This window comes from Scyliorhinus canicula, chromosome 13, assembly GCF_902713615.1.
Source record: "Scyliorhinus canicula chromosome 13, sScyCan1.1, whole genome shotgun sequence".
NCBI lineage: Eukaryota > Metazoa > Chordata > Chondrichthyes > Carcharhiniformes > Scyliorhinidae > Scyliorhinus > Scyliorhinus canicula.
In genome coordinates this window covers 137,004,662-137,023,926 of record NC_052158.1, presented here as the reverse complement: position 1 = coordinate 137,023,926, position 19,265 = coordinate 137,004,662, and the positions used below count along the sequence as shown (strand labels likewise).

Genomic DNA, 19,265 nt, shown 5'->3' with positions numbered 1-19,265 from the left:
TCAGATCCAGGGCAGTTTCGCAATGAGGGTTTGATTCTCTTTTTTTTGCTGCGCTGGCTGGTGAGACGCAAATTTTCAATTTATTATAATAGGAAGATCAGCTGCCAAAGTCCACGAACATCCGTTGGAAAGAGAAAATTGGTCATATAGTTTTGAGGGGGGCTACCCTGGGTCAGGTGTGGGGCAAGGAGGCATCCCAGACCGCACCCCAACAGCTTGGATACGGGACAAAATATTTTAGCTTATTTGTAAGACGGTATGGAAAGAATGATTAGCTCCAGGAGTGATTGCATGAAAAAATGGGGCTTTCGTATTTCTAAAACAAAACTTTATTATGACTACAATATTGACATTTTTAACTTCACATCTGAAAAATAACAGCTTACAATTGCCCCTTAAGCACTACTCAATTTCCAATTAAACAGCAAGAAAACAAACATGCAGTTCTTCAATCTATCCTAAAATCAGCAGGGCATGAGATTACTTGCTTTATAAAATAGATTTGGCACTGTTTTGTGGCTGGCTTTCAGGAAGCCAATGAAGTATCCCCTTTCGAGGAGGACAAACAAGGCAAGGGACCATGGAATGTATATGTACTGAACCCTAAAAGTGGACGAACAGGCAGATAAGTTAGTCAAGTAGGATGCTTTTCTTTATTGGCAGAGGTGGATAGTATAAGAGGGGAGGTTATGCTAGGAACTGTATAAGACACTACTTAGATTGTAATCTACAGTTCTAGTCACCACATTACAGGAAGGATGTGATCTTACCCGAGAGACATTCAAAAGGATGTTGCCAGAACTGGAGAATTTTAGCTATGAGTAAAGACTGTGTTTGGTAGTCATGGTGGAGTCTGGCAAGGAGAGTCAAAAATGGTGTATTTACAAGTAATAGTCCCAGTCGGGACTACTCTGCACTCGGCTCCTACCTGGGCCGGCTCTTATGGTACTGAATTAACTAACCCAGTGATGGAACTCTACACCAAGGAGAGCTTGTACTCCACGAGGCTCACTGAGAGATTAATTGGGTCATCCCCATGGGTTGCGTGGTGGTTGCTGTTGTTATCTTTGGAACACAGGAGGTTGAGGGGAGATTTAATCGATGTGTATAAAATTATGGGTTGAGGAGAACATTAATTTTACCCAGAGGGTGTTGGTGGTCTGGAACTCGCTGCCTGAAAGGGTATTAGAGGCAAAAATCCTCATTGTATTTACAAAATAATTGAATATGAATTTGAAGCACCGTGACTGTCATGTATTCATAGTGTTTGTGTTTCCTCACAAGCAGCCTTGTCGCTGGACAGGGGCACTTTAAGACAACGTTTACGCGGGCAAATGGGCAGTGTTAACATCGCAGCCTGTAGTGTTAACATCTTCTAAATAAAGCTCTACATTTTAGTTGAATCGCCAAGGCCAACAGACTCGATCTTGATTCTACCATATAAAATCTGGTGATGAGGTAGGCGAACAGCATTCGTAGGCATTTCCAGAAAGAAAAAATAATTGAAATTGTCACTACATGAAGGCTCGCGACAGGGGACCCAAACAAAGGTTGCTGCCAGCAGAGAAACCAGAAAATCTGAAGAAAACAACCTTTTGAGAGAAACCCGCCATGTGTTCCACCCAAACAAAATCGGTAGCTATGAGTAGCAAGTACCCATCAACAACAAATTTAGAACTCTGGGTGTTCAAAAACGTGAAGGGAAACAGAGTGAGCTCGGGTTGTGCTTTGTTTTGGGGAGAAAGGAAGCAAGATAGTGTTGCACATTGTGCACACATAGGTCCCTCCATAGAGAAAAATGGCAGGAGGTTTTGTAGCCGAGGGACTGTTTGGTGCAATAGAGCTTTATACATAACAATTCAACTATGTCGTTCAAGATAGCAGATATAAAAGTTCCAACATTCCTGGGCATAATGGGGGTGGGAGGGTGACATTTACCTCCCTTAGAAGTCTGGTATAGCTGAAAAGCTAGACACAAAACATGCAAAGATACAAAAAAATAGTGGAAATTTTGCAGGGAACTAGTCACCAAAATGGCCGAAAGGTTTAGGTTTCATTAGTACAACCAAGAAGAAGGTGAATCAATTACCCAGTTCGTAGCTACCCAGAGAAGACTGGCTGAACGCTGCAAAGTCGGGGATGTTTTAAACGATAGATTAGTCTGTGGTTCAAGGAGCAAAGCTATTCAAAAGTGGCTGTTAACCAAAAGCAACTTTAAAGAAAGCTTTGGGAGTTGCTGTAGCCATGGAATTGGCAGCCAAAGAAGCTCAACAGTTGAGTTCAAGGAGAAGAATTCACAAGAAACTCAAACACACACAGACGTGCACTTGCCATAGGTGTGCAGAAACTGGGCACTCAGCAGCAGATTGTTGTCGCAACGACATCATGTGCAGAAATTTGGCAGCATGGTGGCGCAGTGGTTAGCACAGCTGCCTCAAGGGCAACGCAGTGCCGCAGTGGGTTATCCCTGCAGCCTCACGGCGCCAAGGTCCAAGGTTCGATCCCGGCTCTGGGTCACTATCCGTATGGAGTTTGCACATTCTCCCCATGTTTGCGTGAGTTTCGCCCCCACAACCCAAAGATGTGCAGAGTAGGTGGATTGGCCATGCTAAATTGCCCCTTAATTGGAAAAAATGTTTTGGGTACTATAAATTTATAAAGAAAAAGAAATTGTGGCAAGCTGAATCAAGGAAAAAGTGTCCACATGGTACAAAAAGGACATGAGTAGGAACTTGATTCGTAGTCTGAAGATTAACTATCATTAAATGTACTAGCTATTGCTGGTGCAGCAAATCGTCCTGGGACACTCCATTACTGGATGGTCAGCTGATGAAGATTGAAGTGGACTCTGGGCAGCTGTCTTTCTGGTGCCAGAGACTCTTTATTAAGAAAAGTTCTGACATATTCCTCTGCCACCCTCAAATATAGTGTTAAAACCTACACTGTGCGTTCTGTTGAGGGACCATATTGATGTAACAGTGCAATTAAATGGACAGGTGGTAGATTTGTCCTTGCACATAGTCAAAAGAAATTACCTGACACTAATGGGAAGAACTTGGCTGAAAAAGATCAGAATTACACTGGGTCAAGGTAAATAAATCTCCTGATCAATTCCAAATCAGACCTACCCAAAATCTTGAAATCTGCCATTGTCTTCCACGGTAAGCTGGGAAACGAGGGATATCTCCGTAAAGCTGGAGATCAAGGAAGACGGTCAGGTGAGATACTTAAAGGCTAGGTCAGTGCTGCATGCAATCAAACCTAAGGTAGAGGCAGATTTAGAAGGGCTGGTCAGAACGAGAGTCCTTGAACCCGTTAACGTGAGCGATTGGGCTACATTGATTGTACCCGTGATTAAAAAAGACATCTGTATGCATTTATGGTGATTTTAAAGTCACAATTAATCCTGTACTGTGTGCAGAGCAGTACTTTCTACCCCTGATTGATGACCTATTCACTGGGTTGGATGAAGGCTAATACTTCAGTAAAATCAACCTCAGTCAAGCATATCTTCAAATTAACGTGGATCAGGATTCACAAAGTTCTTGACACAAAAAGAATTATTTTAATACTTAATACAAAAGATTACCATTTGGCATCACTTCAGCGCCAGCATTGTTCCAACGAGCTATGGACCAAACATTAAGCAGATTAGACAGAATCCAGTTTTACCTGGATATTATTTTGGTTATTGGGAAGAATAAGGAAGATTTCCCCCATTTCCATTTTTTATTTGACAATGTGTGAGAGAGCATTCATGCAAGCAAAAGACGTGCTATTCAAGTCAGAAGTCCTGACACATTTTGATCTAAATTTACCCTTGCAACTGGCATGTGACTCATCTCTGCTTGGGGCGGTGGTTTCCCACATAATGCCCACAGGTGGAGAGAAGCTGATAGCCTTCTTGCCGTGGACCTTAAATAAGGCCAAAAACAATTATGTACAGAGAGCAAAAGATGCCCCAGGAATAATTTTTGGAATAAAACAGTTCTACCAATTTCTTTATCGGAGGAAATTCATTTTATTGACAGACCATCACCCACTAATGACTTTTGGATTTCATACTGGGATTGTATCACTGGCAGCGAACAGAATGCAGAGGTGGGCATTGCTCTTGTCAGCACACATACATGATCAAATATCATCAATCAAACCTTCATGGGCAGCACGGTAGCATTGTGGTTAGCACAATCGCTTCACAGCTCCAGGGTCCCAGGGTCGATTCCTGCTTGGGTCACTGTCTGTGTGGAGTCTGCACATCCTCCCCGTGTGTGCGTGGGTTTCCTCCGGGTGCTCCGGTTTCCTCCCACAGTCCAAAGATGTGCAGGTTAGGTGGATTGGCCATGATAAATTGCCCTTAGTGTCCAAAATTGCCCTTAGTGTTGGGTGGGGTTACTGGGTTATGGGGATAGGGTGGAGGTGTTAACCTTGGGTAGGGTGCTCTTTCCATGAGCCGGTGCAGACTCGAAGGGCCGAATGGCCTCCTTCTGCACTGTAAATTCTATGGGAACACAGATGGACTCTTCCCAACTACACTTATCAAATAGTTCTCCAATAAGCAGTTAGTGTGGAAACGTTTTCTACTTCGAGCAAATAGATAGCACTCACTCCTGTAACCGCAGGACAGGTGAGGAAGCATACCACAACTGATCTAGTGCTTATGTACATGGTGTTTTGAGGCAAAACTTCAGGAACAAACCCTGAGTTGCAGCCATATTTCACCCAAAGACTTGAGTTATCCATAAAGGCAGGCTGTCCCCCTGGGGAGTGAGAATCATCATTCCACAATTATTAAGAAAACAAACGTATATTGAACCAATTACACCAAGGTCTCTGTGGTATTATAAGGATGAAGGAGATAGCCAGACAATATTTTTGGTGGCCGTGGCTAGCTGCCAAAATTGATGAGAAGGTGGTAATGTGTTAGGCTTGCGCAAAAGTGCCGAACCCCGCCATTAACCCTGTTACACCAAGGGAAACGCCTGGCAACGGGTACATGTTGTTTATGCCAAACCATTGGTGTTTTTCTAACAAGCCGTAGTGGGATGCTGAGTCTGCAGCTGCCCCAACAGTACAGTGACCAAGTGGGAGCTGTACACGGTAATGTCTTGCTGGAGTGTTATATTAGCGGTGGCCTGTAAACTGTTGTGCATGGCTGTCAGAATGTGGGTGCAAATAGGGTGACCCAGCGCCACTGGATCAAGTTTGGAAGAGTAGTATGCTACCGGCATTTTGTATCTCAGGAGTTCATAAACTGCTTGATAGAGAACAGAGTCAATGCATCTGGTAATGAGGAGCGGTCCTTATCACACTGCCACAAATGGGCTGGAAGTAAGTTTTGTACAAACAATGAAGCAGGTAGGGCAGTGGATGTTGTCTATATGGATCTCAGTAAGGCCTTTGACAAGGTCCCCCATGGCATACTGGTACAAAAGGTGATGTCACAGGGGATCAGAGGTGAGCTGGCAAGATGGATACAGAACTGGCTAGGTCATAAGGCAGGGAGTAGCAATGGAAGGGTGGTTTTCTGATTGGAGGGCTGTGACTAGTGGTGAACTGCAGGCATCAGTGCTGGGACCTTTGCTGTTCGTAGTGTTATGGGAGCGGCGTTTTCAGAACCCCAAAATGTATCATGGAGTTCAACCAACCTCTCCCTTTAATGGATTGTTGCTTTTGAAGCACACGGCTTGTTCTCCAGGTGTGGTATTACAATTATGGACACCTGGGTTTTTAAACACAAAACAATTTTTATTCCATGAATTCAACTTAACCTTTTAAATAAACATTCGATCACTTAACACCCCTACTTCAAATATAACCCTGAAAATAATACAACACTAAATAATCCCTCAAAATGTTCCTTCAAACCTCCAAAAGACTTCACCTTTAACAACATAAACACATCAGGTTAAAGACATTACTATTATGAGTTTAAATCACCCAAATGATTCAGAGATAGTCTTTCATGGCAGAGATCACAGCAGATCCAGCTCACTACAAACACATACACACCCAAGCTCTTTTTCTCAAAACTGGCTTTCTCCTTCCAAACAGCTCATAGCAAACCAGCCAGGCACTTTTCAGCTGCTCTCTCAAACTGAAACTAAAAGCAGAAATGAGCTCCCCCCACCCTCTGACATCACTTCAGTAATATGAGCTGCTTCATTTCTTAAAGGTACATTGTTTAACATCCATTTGTTAAAAGTACTCTCACATGACAGTAGTGTATATATAAATGATTTGGAGGAAAATGTAACTGGTCGAGAACATAGAACATTACAGCGCAGTATAGACCCTTCGGCCCTCAATGTTGCGCTGGCCTGTGAAACCACTCTAAAACCCATCTACATATTCCCTTACCATCCATATGTTTATCCAATGACCATTTAAATGCCCTGAATGTTGGCGAGTCCACTACTGTTGCAGGCAGGGCATTCCACGCCCTTACTACTAGTAAAAGAACCTACCTCTGACATCTGTCCTATATCTATCGCCCCTCAATTTAAAGCTATGTCCCCTCATGCTGGCCATCACCATCAGAGGAAAAAGGCTCTCACTGTCCACCCTACCTAATCCCCTGATCATCTTGTATGCCTCAATTAAGTCACCTCTTAACCTTCTCTCTAACAAAAACAGCCTCAAGTCCCTCAGCCTTTCCTCATAAGATCTTCCCTCCATACCAGGCAACATCCTGGTAAATCTCCTCTGCACCCTTTCCGATGCTTCCACATCCTTCCTATAATGCGGCGAGCAGTACTGCACGCAATATTCCAAATGCGGCCGCACCAGAGTTTTGTACAGCTGCAACATCAGGGACTGGTTTAGCACACTGGGCTAAATGGCTAGCTTTTGAAGCAGACCTAGGCAGGCCAGCAGCACGGTTCAATTCCCGTACCAGCCTCCCCGAACAGGCGCTGGAATGTGTTGACTAGGGGCTTTTCACAGTAACGTCATTGAAGCCTACTCGTGACAATAAGCGATTTTCTTTTCATTTTTTACATGACCTCATGGCTCTGAAACTCAATCCCTCTACCAATGAAAGCTAACACACCGTATGCCTTTTTAACATCCCTATCAACCTGGGTGTCAACTTTTAGGGATCTATGTACATGGACATCGAGATTTCTCTGATCATCCACACTACCAAGAATCTTACCACTAGCCCAGTATTCTGTATTCCTGTTACTCCTTCCAAATTGAATCACCTCACACTTTTCTGCATTAAACACCATTTGCCACCTCTTAGCCCATCTCTGCAGCTAATCTATGTCCCTCTGTAACCTACAACATCTTTCCGCACTGTCCACAACTCCACCGACTTTAGTGTCACCTGCAAATTTACTCGCCCATCTTCTACGCCCTCCTCCTCATTTATAAAAATGAGAAACAGCAGTGGCCCCAAAACAGATCCTTGTGGTACACCACTTGTAGCTGAACTCCAGGCTGAACATTTCCCATCAACCACCACCCTCTGTCTTCTTACAGTGAGCCAATTTCTGATCCAAACTGCTAAATCACCCTGAATCGCATGCCTCCATATTTTCTGCAATAGCCTACCGTGGGGAACCTTATCAAACGCTTCACTGAAATCCATATACACCACAGCAACTGCTTTACCCTCATCCACCTGTTTGGTCACCTTCTCAAAGAACTCAATAAGGTTTGTGAGGCACGACCTACCCTTCACAAAACCATGTTGACTATCCCTAATCAAATTATTCCTTTCCAGGTGATTATTAATCCTGTCTCTTATAAACCTTTCCAAGACTTTGCCCACAACAGAAGTAAGGCTCGCTGGTCTATAGTTACCGGGGTTGTCTCTGCTCCCCTTCTTGAACAATGGGATAACATTTGCAATCCTCCAGTCTTTTGGCACTATTCCTGTAGACAATGACGACATAAAGATCAAAGCCAAAGGCTCAGCAATCTCCTCCCTAGCTTCCCAGAGAATCCTAGGATAAATCCCATCCGGCCCAGGGGACATATCTATTTTCACACTTTCCAGAATTGCTAACACCTCCTCCTTATGAACCTCAAGCCCTTCTAGTCTAGTAGCCTGTATCTCGGTGTTCTCCTCGACAACATTGTCTTTTTCCTGCGTGAATACTGACAAAAAATATTCATTTAGGACCTCCGATCTCCTTGGACTCCACGTACAACTTCCCACTACTGTCCTTGACTGGCCCTACTCTTACCCTAGTCATTCTTTATTCCTGACATACCTATCAAAAGCTTTAGGGTTATCCATGATCCTACCTGCCAAAGACTTCTCATGTCCCCTCCTGGCTCTTCTTAGCTCTCTCTTTAGGTCCTTCCTAGCTAACTTGTAACTCTCGAGCGTCCTAACTGAACCTTCACGTCTCATCTTTACATAAGCCGCCTCCTTCCTCTTGACAAGTGATTCAATTACTTTAGTACACCACGGTTCCCTCGCTCGACATTTTCCTCCCTGCCTGACAGGTACATACTTATCAAGGACACGCAGTAGCTGTTCCTTGAAAGAGCTCCACATTTGAATTGTGCCCATCCCCTGCAATTTCCTTACCCATCCTATGCATCCTAAGTCTTGCCTCATCGCATCATAATTGCCTTTCCCCCAGCTATAACTCTTGCCCTGCGGTAAATACCTATCCCTTTCCATTGCTAAAGTAAATGTAACTGAATTGTGGTCACTATCACCAAAGTGCTCACCTACCTCCAAATCTAGCACCTGTTCTGGTTCATTACCCAGTACCAAATCTAATGTGGCCTCGCCTCTTGTTGGCCTATCTACATACTGTGTCAGGAAACCCTCCTGCACACATTGGACAAAAACGGACCCATCTAAAGTACTCGATCTATAGAGTTTCCAGTCAATATTTGGAAAGTTAAAGTCCCCCATAACAACTACCCTGTTACTTTCGCTCCTATCCAGAATCATCTTTGCAATCCTTTCCTCTACGTCTCTGGAACTTTTCGGAGACCTATAGAAAACTCCCAACAGGGTGACCTCTCCTTTCCTGTTTCTAACCTCAGCCCATACTACCTCCAGTAAACGAGTCCTCATCAAACATCCTTTCTGCCACCGTAATACTGTCCTTGACTAACAATGCCACCCCTCCTCCTCTTTTACCACCTTCCCTGAGCTTACTGAAATATCTAAACCCCGGAACATGCAACAACCATTCCTGTCCCTGCTCTAGCCATGTCTCCAAAATGGCCACAACATTTCGGAGACATGGCTAGAGCAGTCTGATTAGTAAGTTTGCAGACGACACAAAGGTTGGTGAAATTGCAGATAGCGATGAGGACTGTCAGAGGATACAGCAGGATTTAGATCGTTTGGAGACTTAGGCGGAGAGATGGCAGATGGAGTTTAATCCGGACAAAATGTGAGGTAATGCATTTTGGAAGGTCTAATACAGGTAGGGAATATACAGTGAATGGTAGAACCCTCGAGTGTATTGAAAGTCAGAGAGATCTAGGTGTACAGGTCCACAGGTCACTGAAAGTGGCAACACAGGTGGAGAGGGTAGTCAAGAAGGCATACGGCATGCTTTTTTTCATTGGCCAGGGCATTGAGTATAAAAATTGGCAAGTCATGTTGCAGCTGTATAGAACCTTAGTTAGGCCACACTTGGGAGTATAGTGTTCAATTCTGGTCACCACACTACCAGAAGGATGTGGAGGCTTTGGAGAGGGTGCAGAAGAGATTTGCCAGGATGTTGCCTGGCATGGAGGAGAGGTTGAAAAAACTCTTTGTTCTCACTGGAACGTCGGAGGTTGAGGAGCGACTTGATAGAGGTTCATAAAATTATGAGGGGCATAGACAGGGTGGATAGTCAGAGGCTTTTTCCCAGACTAGAGGGGTCAATTACTAAGGGGCATAGGTTTAAGGTGCGAGGGGCAAGGTTTAGAGGCGAACAAGGTTTAGACCGCGAGTCAATTCCGGATCACACAGTGGAATACTGCACAGTCGACATTGCAAGTGGTCAAATGTCAACCAGGCATAGCATTCGATTTGCTCAAACCACCCAAGGCGATTATCAAGAAAATGCAGCAGGATCAGGTAATATGCTGGGAGAACAAGGCAAAATGTTGTGGGTTTTTTTGCCAGGGTCAAGAAATTCTGGCAAGAAATTAGACCACAAGTGAAAAGTGGATTCCTGCCACCATCCTGGCACAGACAGGACCAGTCTGCAACATTGCACAAACCCAAAATGATGTAATGTGGGGAAGGAATGCAGATCAATGTTTGACGACAAGAACTAATCTGTCAGAGTCCAAATCCAGCTATGCCAAGAGGTGACCTGGACCTTCCTGAAAACCTGAGGCTAACCAAACCAATTGGGCAAATTGGCACCTTAATTGTGAATCAAACAGTCAACCTCCAATCTCTACATCGACTCCGGTTAAGATAATCGATGACAATGTTTACACCAAGCCAAAGACACCAGAGTTTGCAGCGAGTACTGAAAAGCAGACGCCTGAGGTTCACTGACAACCGCATGGAGCAACGACCTCCGGAACCTCTGTATTGGCTCTTGTTGTTGATTGAATGCTCATGTTGCTAATTTATAATGTTGTACCGTTTATTATGATTTTTGATTTAAAGGTGGAGGGAATATTGTGTATTCGTAGTGTTTTTCGTGTTTCCTCACAAGCAGCCTTGTTGCTGAACAGGGTCTATTTAAGAGAACAATTATGTGCCTTGCGAGGACAATCTGGCAGTCTAACTTCGCAGCCTGTAGTGTTTAACAGCTTCACTTCCAAGGCCTGAAGACTCTATCTTGAATCTACCACAGTGACAACATGGCTATGGACTAAGAACTGGAAGGTGGAAAGAAACTGAGTAGTTTATTTTTCAGCTGACACCAACATAATGGAGTAAATAGCTGCATCCTGTGCTATGAATCTTTCCGAGTTCCTGTATTGGAATTTTTTTCTACAAATACTGACTGACTTTCAGCATTTTCTTAAAATTCTAAATTTGTGTCTGTGTCGTGCAGAGATGCGTCATATGAACACGTTTGGATTACTGTGTACAGTTTCGATCTCCTTACGTAGGATATGACTGCATGAGAGGGTTTACACAATTGAATCTTGGGTTACCTTTATCATAGAATTTTTATCATAGAATTTACAGTGCAGAAGGAGGCCATTCAGCCCATCGAGTCTGCACCAGCCCTTGGAAAGAGCACCCTACCCAACCCTATCCCCATAACCCAGTAACCCCACCCAACACTAAGGGCAATTTTGGACACTGAGGGAAATTTATCATGGCCAATCCACCCTAACCTGCACATCTTTGGACAGTGGGAGGAAACCGGAGCACCCGGAGGAAACCCACGCACACACGGGGAGGATGTGCAGACTCCGCACAGACAGTGACCCAAGCCGGGAATCGAACCTGGGACCTTGGAGCTGTGAAGCGATTGTGCTATCCACAATGCTACCGTGCTGCCCATGAAAGGTTGAATAGTTGGGCCCGTATCCATTGGAGTTTAGAAGAATGAGAGGTGATCTTATTGAAACATACTGATCCTGAAGGGACGTGATAGTGTGGTTACTGAGAGAGTGTTTCTCCTCATGGGAAAGGCTAGAATATGTTTCCCCTCATGGGATAAACTAGCATAAGGGGTTGCCCATGGAGAGTAAAATAAATGTTTTTCTCCTCCGAAGATTGTTACTCTGTGGAATTCTCTTCCCCAGAGAGCAGTGAAGGTCATGGAATATTTTTAAGGCGGAGTTAGATGAAGTCTTGATTGCCGAGAGGGTCAAAGGAATTTTAAATATGTATTCTTTCATGGAGTGTGGACATCACTGGCAAGGCCAGCATTTATTGCCCATCTCTAATTACCCTTTAAACTGAGTGACTGCTTGGCCATTGTGAGTGCTTGGTACTTGAAAGGCAACCACACTACAGTGAAGTCCTGCCGTTCATGGGGTTCAGTTTCCCCCAAATCTCGCAATGGCTAAAGTAGCGAACAGTGAACTTGTGCATATGCAGAGACTGCACATGTGCAGTGTGGAAAGACATGGGGAAGGTGAGAGTGGATTGGGGGGGGGGGGGGGCGTGAACATAGAACATACAATGCAGAAGGAGGCCATTCGGCCCTCTCGAGTCTGCACTGACCACCTAAGCCCTCACTTTCACCCTATCCCGCAACCCAATAACCCCTCCTAACCGTTTTGGTCACTAAGGGCAATTTATCATGGCCTATCCACCTAATCTGCATGTATTTGGACTGTGGGAGGAAACCCACGCAGACCACGGAGAGAACGGCAGACTCCGCACAGACAGTGACCTAGCGGGGAATCAACCCTGGCGCTGTGAAGCCACACTACTATCCACTTTATCTACCATACTGCGTGGTTAGCACTGCTGCCTCACAGCACTGGGGACCCGTGTTCGATCCCAGCCGGGGTCGTTGGCTGTGTGGAGTTTGCATATTCTCTAATTTGTGCTATTTCCCTCGTGGCTGCCTGCTTTCACGGCTGGTGAGCCAACCAGCAGCTGGCTTTGACTCCATGCTCGTACAGGGTCCCCGTGCCTGGCGGAGTTGGTGCACCACTTTCCTCATGGAGAGCAGGTCAAAGTCTATTTGTATCTTCTTCCTCTCCACCAGGAGCTCTACAGACGGAGCGTCACAGTATTGCAGATCTACCTCCAGAATGGAGTCGACTAGCTGTTGCCTAGTCATCTTCACTTTCCTATCCCTTGTGCTTTGTGAGCAATACTTTCACCTAATTACAACCTTCAGCGCCTCCCAAAGCGTGGAGGGTGAGACCTCTGCGTTCCAGTTATTAGTAATATACTCATCTATGGCCGGTGATATTTTCTCGCAGCAAACCTTGTCGGCCAGGAAGGCCATATCCAAACTCCATGGAGGGGCGTTGGGTACAGCTGTCTCCCACCTCCCATCCATGTCCGTGGTTGGAGTTCACGATCGCGGAGTATTCCACTCTTGCTATCCTGAAAGCACTGATTTCCCCGTTACCAAGAAGTCAATCCGGGTGTATACGTTATGTACCTGGGAGAAGGAGAACTCCTTCTCAGCTGGGTGGGTGAACCACCATGGAACCACTGCTCTCCATCTGCTCCATTATTAGCCAGGCCGAGTTCTTTCACCATACCAGAGGTCCCTCCCTGTTTTGGTGTTCGACCTGTCTGTCCATGGGTGCTGTACACAGTTGTAGTGCCGCTGTCCGTCCTTCTCTTGAAGGAAGACTATGTCAGCTTTCATACTTTTCAGATGGGCGAAGACTCTGGATCTTTTCACTGGGCCATTAAGTCCTCTGACGTTTCAGGTGACTATGCTGATTTATAGGGTGGGAGGGGGTGGTTAGTTCACTCTCTTTACCCCCCACCACCTCCCTCCTGCAGGATCAACCATACTTACATTGTGGATGTGTCCCTGCATTCTGGAGTTTCCCTTTTATTAAGGGGCCATCCAAAATGGCTGAGGTCATCGCCATTTTGATTAAGAAAATGGGGTTTGTGAGCGCGAAGGATGTGAGGGACCTGGGTGGAGAAATGTGATGATGAATGGGGTATTAGAGGGGAGGCTGGTGGTACTGGTGAATGTATATGCACCGAATTGGGGCGATAATGGTTTTATGAGGGGGTTGCTGGCAGCGATCCCAGATGTGGCCACGCACCAGTTGATTATGGAAGGAGATTTGAATTGTGTCCTAGAGCTGAGGGTAGATCGAGCCCCAGGTCAATGGGTAGGATACAGATGGCGAAGGAGCTGGTGTTTGCTGTTGCTTTTCAGAGCGTTATGAAAAAGATGGGTATGGTGGACCCATGGCACTTCAAGAACCCAGGGGGAAGGGAGTATTCCTTTTTCCCAAGTTTATAAGGTGTATTCAAGATTCAACTTTTTTGTGGTGAGCCAGGAGGTTTTGGGGTGGAGGGGGCAGAGTACACAGGGATAGTAATCTCGACTATGCATTGGCTACAGATTCGGCCTAGATCGGGATGGGAACAGAGGCCAGGGTGGAGGTTCGATTCAGGGTTGTTGGTAGATAGAGGGTTTTTGCGATTAAAAGTGTGGGTTGTGATTAAAGATTATACAGAATTGAACCAAAACGGGGAGGTGTCGGCGGCCACATTTTGGGAAGCACTAAAAGCAGTGGTCCAGGGGGAGATTATCTCATTCAAGGCACACGTGGATAGGGAAAAGAGGGAAGTATATGAATGGCTAATGAGCAAAATAGTTGTGGTAAATCGGGAGTACTCCGATGTGCCCACCACGGAGGGATTGGCAAGGACGAAAAAATTGCAGAGGCAATTCGTTGGGTTAACAATGGGGAGGGCAATAGGAAAGCTGCCTAGGGCAAGGGGGGTGCAGTGCGAATACAGGGAGGTTAGCACATCAGCTCCGAAGGCAGGCCGCGTCCAGGGAAATATTGAAGATACGGACTGGGGCAGGGATATGGTGTCAGAGCCGGGGAAGATAAACGAGGCGTTGAATGATTATTGTAAAGGGTGGACCTGGGGGGTGAAGGGGGACATAGCACGTTTTTTGCACGCACTGGTGTTCCCACAGTTGGAGGAAGAGAATAGGCAGGCGCTAGAGGAGCCCTTGGGGCTAAGGGAGGTATTGGAGAGTATAAGCGGTACCCATAGGAATGTGGATCATATAGGCCCATATTGCTGTTAAATAAACAAGTGCTGGATAAGTTGGTGGCGGGAAGGATGGATGATTACCGGGGGCGGTTGCGGAGGTCCAGACAGGTTTCGTAAAGAGCAGGCAGCTTTCCAGTAATACAGGGAGGCTGTTAAATGTGGTCATGACCCCGTCCAGAGCTCAGGTACTGGAGGTACTGTTGTCCATGGGCGCGGAGAAGGTATTTGACCGGGTGGGGCAGAGTTACCTGTTTGAAATCCTAGGAAGGTTCGGATTTGTGCCGAAGTTTGTGGCATGGGTGCACCTATTATATGTGGCACCAAAGGCAAGTGTGCAGAACCACAACATGGGCTTATGAAACTTTAAACTGCACAGGTGACCAAGGCAGGGGTGCCCGCTGTTGCCACTGTTGTTTGCTCTATCAATAGAGCCCCTGGAAATACCTCTTAGGGGGTCGACAGAGTGGCAAGGGATTATGAGGGGTTGAAGGGAGCATTGGTGTCACTATACGTGAACGACCTACTACTGTATGAGAGCATGGAGGGGATCATGGACCTGTTGGGTAAGTTTAGGGCATACGTGGGATATAAGCTAAATGTAGGAAAAAGTGTGTGTTCCCCGTGAACAAGTTGGGTTGGCGAGCCAACCTAGTGGGGTTGCCATTCAAGGTGGCCAGAGACAGGTTTAGATAGCTGGGGATTCAGGTGGCGAGGGAATGGGCAATGCTACATAAATGGAATCTATCAAAGCTGGTGGAGAAGGTTAGGGAGAATCTGAATCGGTGGGACACATTGCTCCTGACTCTGGCAGGGTGGGTCCAAGTGGTGAAGATGAACATTCTGCCGAGGATTCTGTTCATATTCCAGACCCTTCCGATTTTTGTACCGAAGGCCTTCTTTCAAAAACTGGTTATCGTTATCTTGGACTTTTTGTATGGGCAGGGAAGGTACCAAGGATTAAGAGGACCCTGTTACAGAGACAGGCAGAAGGGAGGGTTGGTTTTGCCGAACCTGCTACACTATTATTGGGCGGCGAACATGGAGAAGGTGAGGTGCAGGTGGGAGGACCAGTTTTTTGGATCATTGGGATGTCTTCCAGGGAAGGTGGGGCCTGTACAAGAAGGACAGGTTACACCTGAACTGGAGGGGCATCAATATCCTGGCTGGGAGGTTTGTTAATATGGTTCGGGTGGGTTTAAATTAATTTGGCAGGCTGGGTGGGAATCGGAACGGGTAAGCCAGCAAGTGTAGAGACTGGGAATAAACATGGTACCAGGGCCAGGCTGGCTAAGAGGAAGGGTCGGCTGGGGAAGGTCGAGCTCAGTGGGACTGGAGGTCTGGCGTATCTGCTTCAATACACGGAGTATAACAGGTAAGACAGATGAAGACTTCCGGTTGCGGCTATGCGGAGCTAAGCCGGACGTTCTGCAGCTCCCGCCAGGAACGGACCTTTGGGCTCTTTTTTAAGGCCGCCAGCGGCATTTTTTCGACGATTCCTGACGTGGGAAGGAGTCAGCAGCAGTTCCCCATCGGTGTATGGCCTGGACCAGGAGTGGGGCAAGCAAGAGAGCGGTGGCAGCGCCTAAGAAAAAGCGAGGGAAGAAGCACAAGATGGCGGTCGGCGGAGACCTAGAGGAATGGAGGCAGTGGGCGCAGGAGCAGCAGGAGATTCTCCAGCGCTGCTTTCGGGAGCTCAAAGTGGAGCTGCTAGAGCTGTTGAAGGCTTCCATTGACAAGCTGCTGGAGACTCTGGGTGGCAATCCGGGCGATCCGACAGCAGGCCTCTGAAAGAGGAAGAGGCCTCAGCCCTTGTGGTAAAGGTGGAGATGTATGAGGCGCTCCACAAAAGGTGGCAGGAGCGGTTCGAGGAGATGGAGAACCGGTCGAGGCGGAAAGATTTGCGGATCCTGGGCCTCCCGGAGGGGCTGGAGGGGTCTGACTTGAGAGCCTACGTGGTCGTCCTGCTGAATTCGCTGATGGGAGCTGGGTCCTTCCAGGGGCCCCTGGAGCTGGAGGGGGCCCACAGAATGCTGGCAAGGAGGCCCAAGCCGAATGAGCCGCCAAAGGCGGTGCTGGTGCGGTTCCACCGGTTCGTTGACCGGGAGTGTGTGCTCAGGTGGGCCAAGAAGGAGCGGAGTAGCAGGTGGGAGAACGCGGTGGTGCGGATCTACCAGGACTGGAGTGCGGAGGGTTGGGTACAACCAGACGAAGGCGGTGCTACACAGCAAAGGAGTGACGTTTGGCATGTTGCAGCCGGCGCGTTTGTGGGTCACCTACAAGGACCGACACTTTTACTTCGAGTCCCCGGAGAAGGCGTGGGCCTTTGTGCAGGCCGAGAAGTTGGACTCAAACTGAGGGTTGGGTGCGGGGGTCTGTATGTAACTGTGTGATTTTCTGAGAGGGGGCTTTCTGTTAAATGCTGGTTCTGTGTGGTTTTCGGGGCGTGCGGGGCACTGTCTTTTTGCACGGGTTTGGTGGATGGGCTCGAGGTGGGGGGTAGATTTGTAGTGTGAGGAGCTGATGGTGGGAAGGGGGCGAGGGGCTTGGGCCGACAATGAAAGTTGCCTTAGAGGAGGCGGGGTCGGGCACGTGGAAAGCACAGGCTTTTTCCCGTGCTGAGGGTGGATGGGGGCGGGGTTGGAGATGAGAAGCACGGGCTTTTTTTTTCCTGCGGGAGGGGGAGGAGGAGAGCCTGCTGGTGGGCACTGGGGAGGAGGGGTAGCCCCACGCTGGGAGGGGTCGGAGGAGTGGCGGGAGTTGCCGGGGTCAGCAGGAGTCAGCTGACTTACGGGAGTATTATGGAGGGAGTAACGCGACTAGGAGGGGTAAAATCTGAATTAAAAAATTTTTTTAAAAAAAGGTAAGACAGATGAACTTAAAGCCATGATTCATGTGCGGAACTTGGATGTGGTTGCTGTAATGGAGACTTGGTTAAAAAGGGGACGAGACTGGCAGCTAAATATTCCAGGATATAGGTGTTTTAGACGAGACTGGGAGGAAGGTAAAAGAGATGTGGGAGTTGCAATACTGCGTAGGGAACATATTACAGCAGTACAGAGGGAGGACACCATGGAAAGATCAAGTAACGAGGCACTGGGGTAGAGCTCAGAAACAGGAAGGGGGCAGTCACGATGATGGGGGTGTATTACAGGCCTCCCAACAGCCCATGGGAAGTTGAGGAACAGATATGTAAGCAGATTCGGGATAGATGTAGAAAAAATAGGGTTGTTGTCATGGGAGACTTTAATTTTCCTCATGTTGCCTGGAAATCCCTTGAGGCTAGGGGTCTGGAAGGTGAGGAATTTAAGTGTGTCCAGGAAGGTTTTTTGGAACAATAATGTGGCTAGCCCGACTAGAGAGGGGGCTATATTGGACCTAATACTCGGGAACGAGCCAAGCCAGGTCATCAACGTTGTAGTGGGAGAACGTGTGGTGAAGAGTGACCACAATCCGTAAGCTTTCGGATACTCATGGAAAAGCATGAGTGTTGTCCAAGGTGCTAAATTGGAGGAAGGCTAACTACAAACAGATTAGGCAGGATTTGGAGGCTGTTGTTTGGGAGAGGCTGTTTGAGGGTAAATCCACATTTGGCATGTGGGAGTCTTTTAAGTAGCAGTTGATAGGAGTGCAGGACAGGCATGTGCCGGTAAAAAGGAAGGACAGGAAAGGCAGGATTTGGGAACCATGGATGACCAGGGAAATTGAGAATATTGTCAAAAAGAAAACAGATGCATATGTGAGGTACAGATATAGCACTTGAGGAATACAATGAATATACAAGGAAAGTAGAAAAGAGCTCCAACAGGAAGTTAGGAGGGCAAAAGGGGTCACGAAATGTCCTTGGCAGACTGGATTAAGGAGAATTCCAATGCATTTTATATGTATATTAGGAACACGAGGGTAGCTAGAGAAAGAGTTGGCCCAATCTGCACATCCTCCCCGTGTGTGCATGGGTTTCCTCCGGGTGCTCCGGTTTCCTCCCACAGTCCAAAGATGTGCAGGTTAGGTGGATTGGCCGTGATAAATTGCCCTTAGTGTCCAAAATTGCCCTTAGTGTTGGGTGGGGTTACTGGGTTATGGGGAAAGGGTGGAGGTGTTAACCTTGGGTAGGGTGCTCTTTCCAGGAGCCGGTGCAGACTCGATGGGCCGAATGGCCTCCTTCTGCACTGTAAATTCTATGTAAAAAAAAAAAGGAGGGAAAGTATGTATAGAACCAGAGGAAGTAGGTTAATGAGTATTTTGCATCAGTGTTCACAAAGGCGAGTGACATGCTGATTGGTGGTGTTTCAGAGAGATGTGTAAACACTTTAGATCAGGTTGTTATTACGAGGGAGGAAGTGTTAGATGTGTTAAAAAGCATTAAGGTAGACAAATCACCAGGGCCAGATGGCATCTATCCTAGATTTCTGAGGGCGGCAAGAGATTAAATCGCTGGGCTCTGACCAAAATCTTTTGTGTCCTCATTGGCCCACAGGTGAGATCCCAGAGGATTGGAGGATAGCCAATGTTGTACCGTTATTTAAAAAGGGTTGCAAGGATAATCAGGGTAATTACAGGCCAGTAAGCTTGATGCAGTGATAGTGAAATTGTTGGAAAAGATTCTCAGAGATAGGATCTATGCGCATTTGGAAGTTAATGGTCTTATTAGCAA

General features: G+C 46.9%; 1 protein-coding gene across 2 annotated transcripts in view; it reads left to right on the top strand.

Annotated features, from left to right (window-relative positions):
• Positions 1-19,265, top strand: part of LOC119976779 (F-box only protein 36-like) — a 90,503-nt gene that overhangs the window by 694 nt on the left and 70,544 nt on the right. Inside the window, exon 1 of one of the 2 annotated variants that reach the window (XM_038817552.1) lies at positions 8-28. The exons of the other annotated variant lie outside the window; for it this stretch is intronic. Within the exon in view, the coding sequence (XP_038673480.1) occupies positions 23-28 (6 nt within the window). The 5' untranslated portion in view covers positions 8-22. Of the gene's footprint in view, positions 1-7; positions 29-19,265 lie in introns of those variants that run through there. 2 annotated transcript variants of the gene reach the window in all.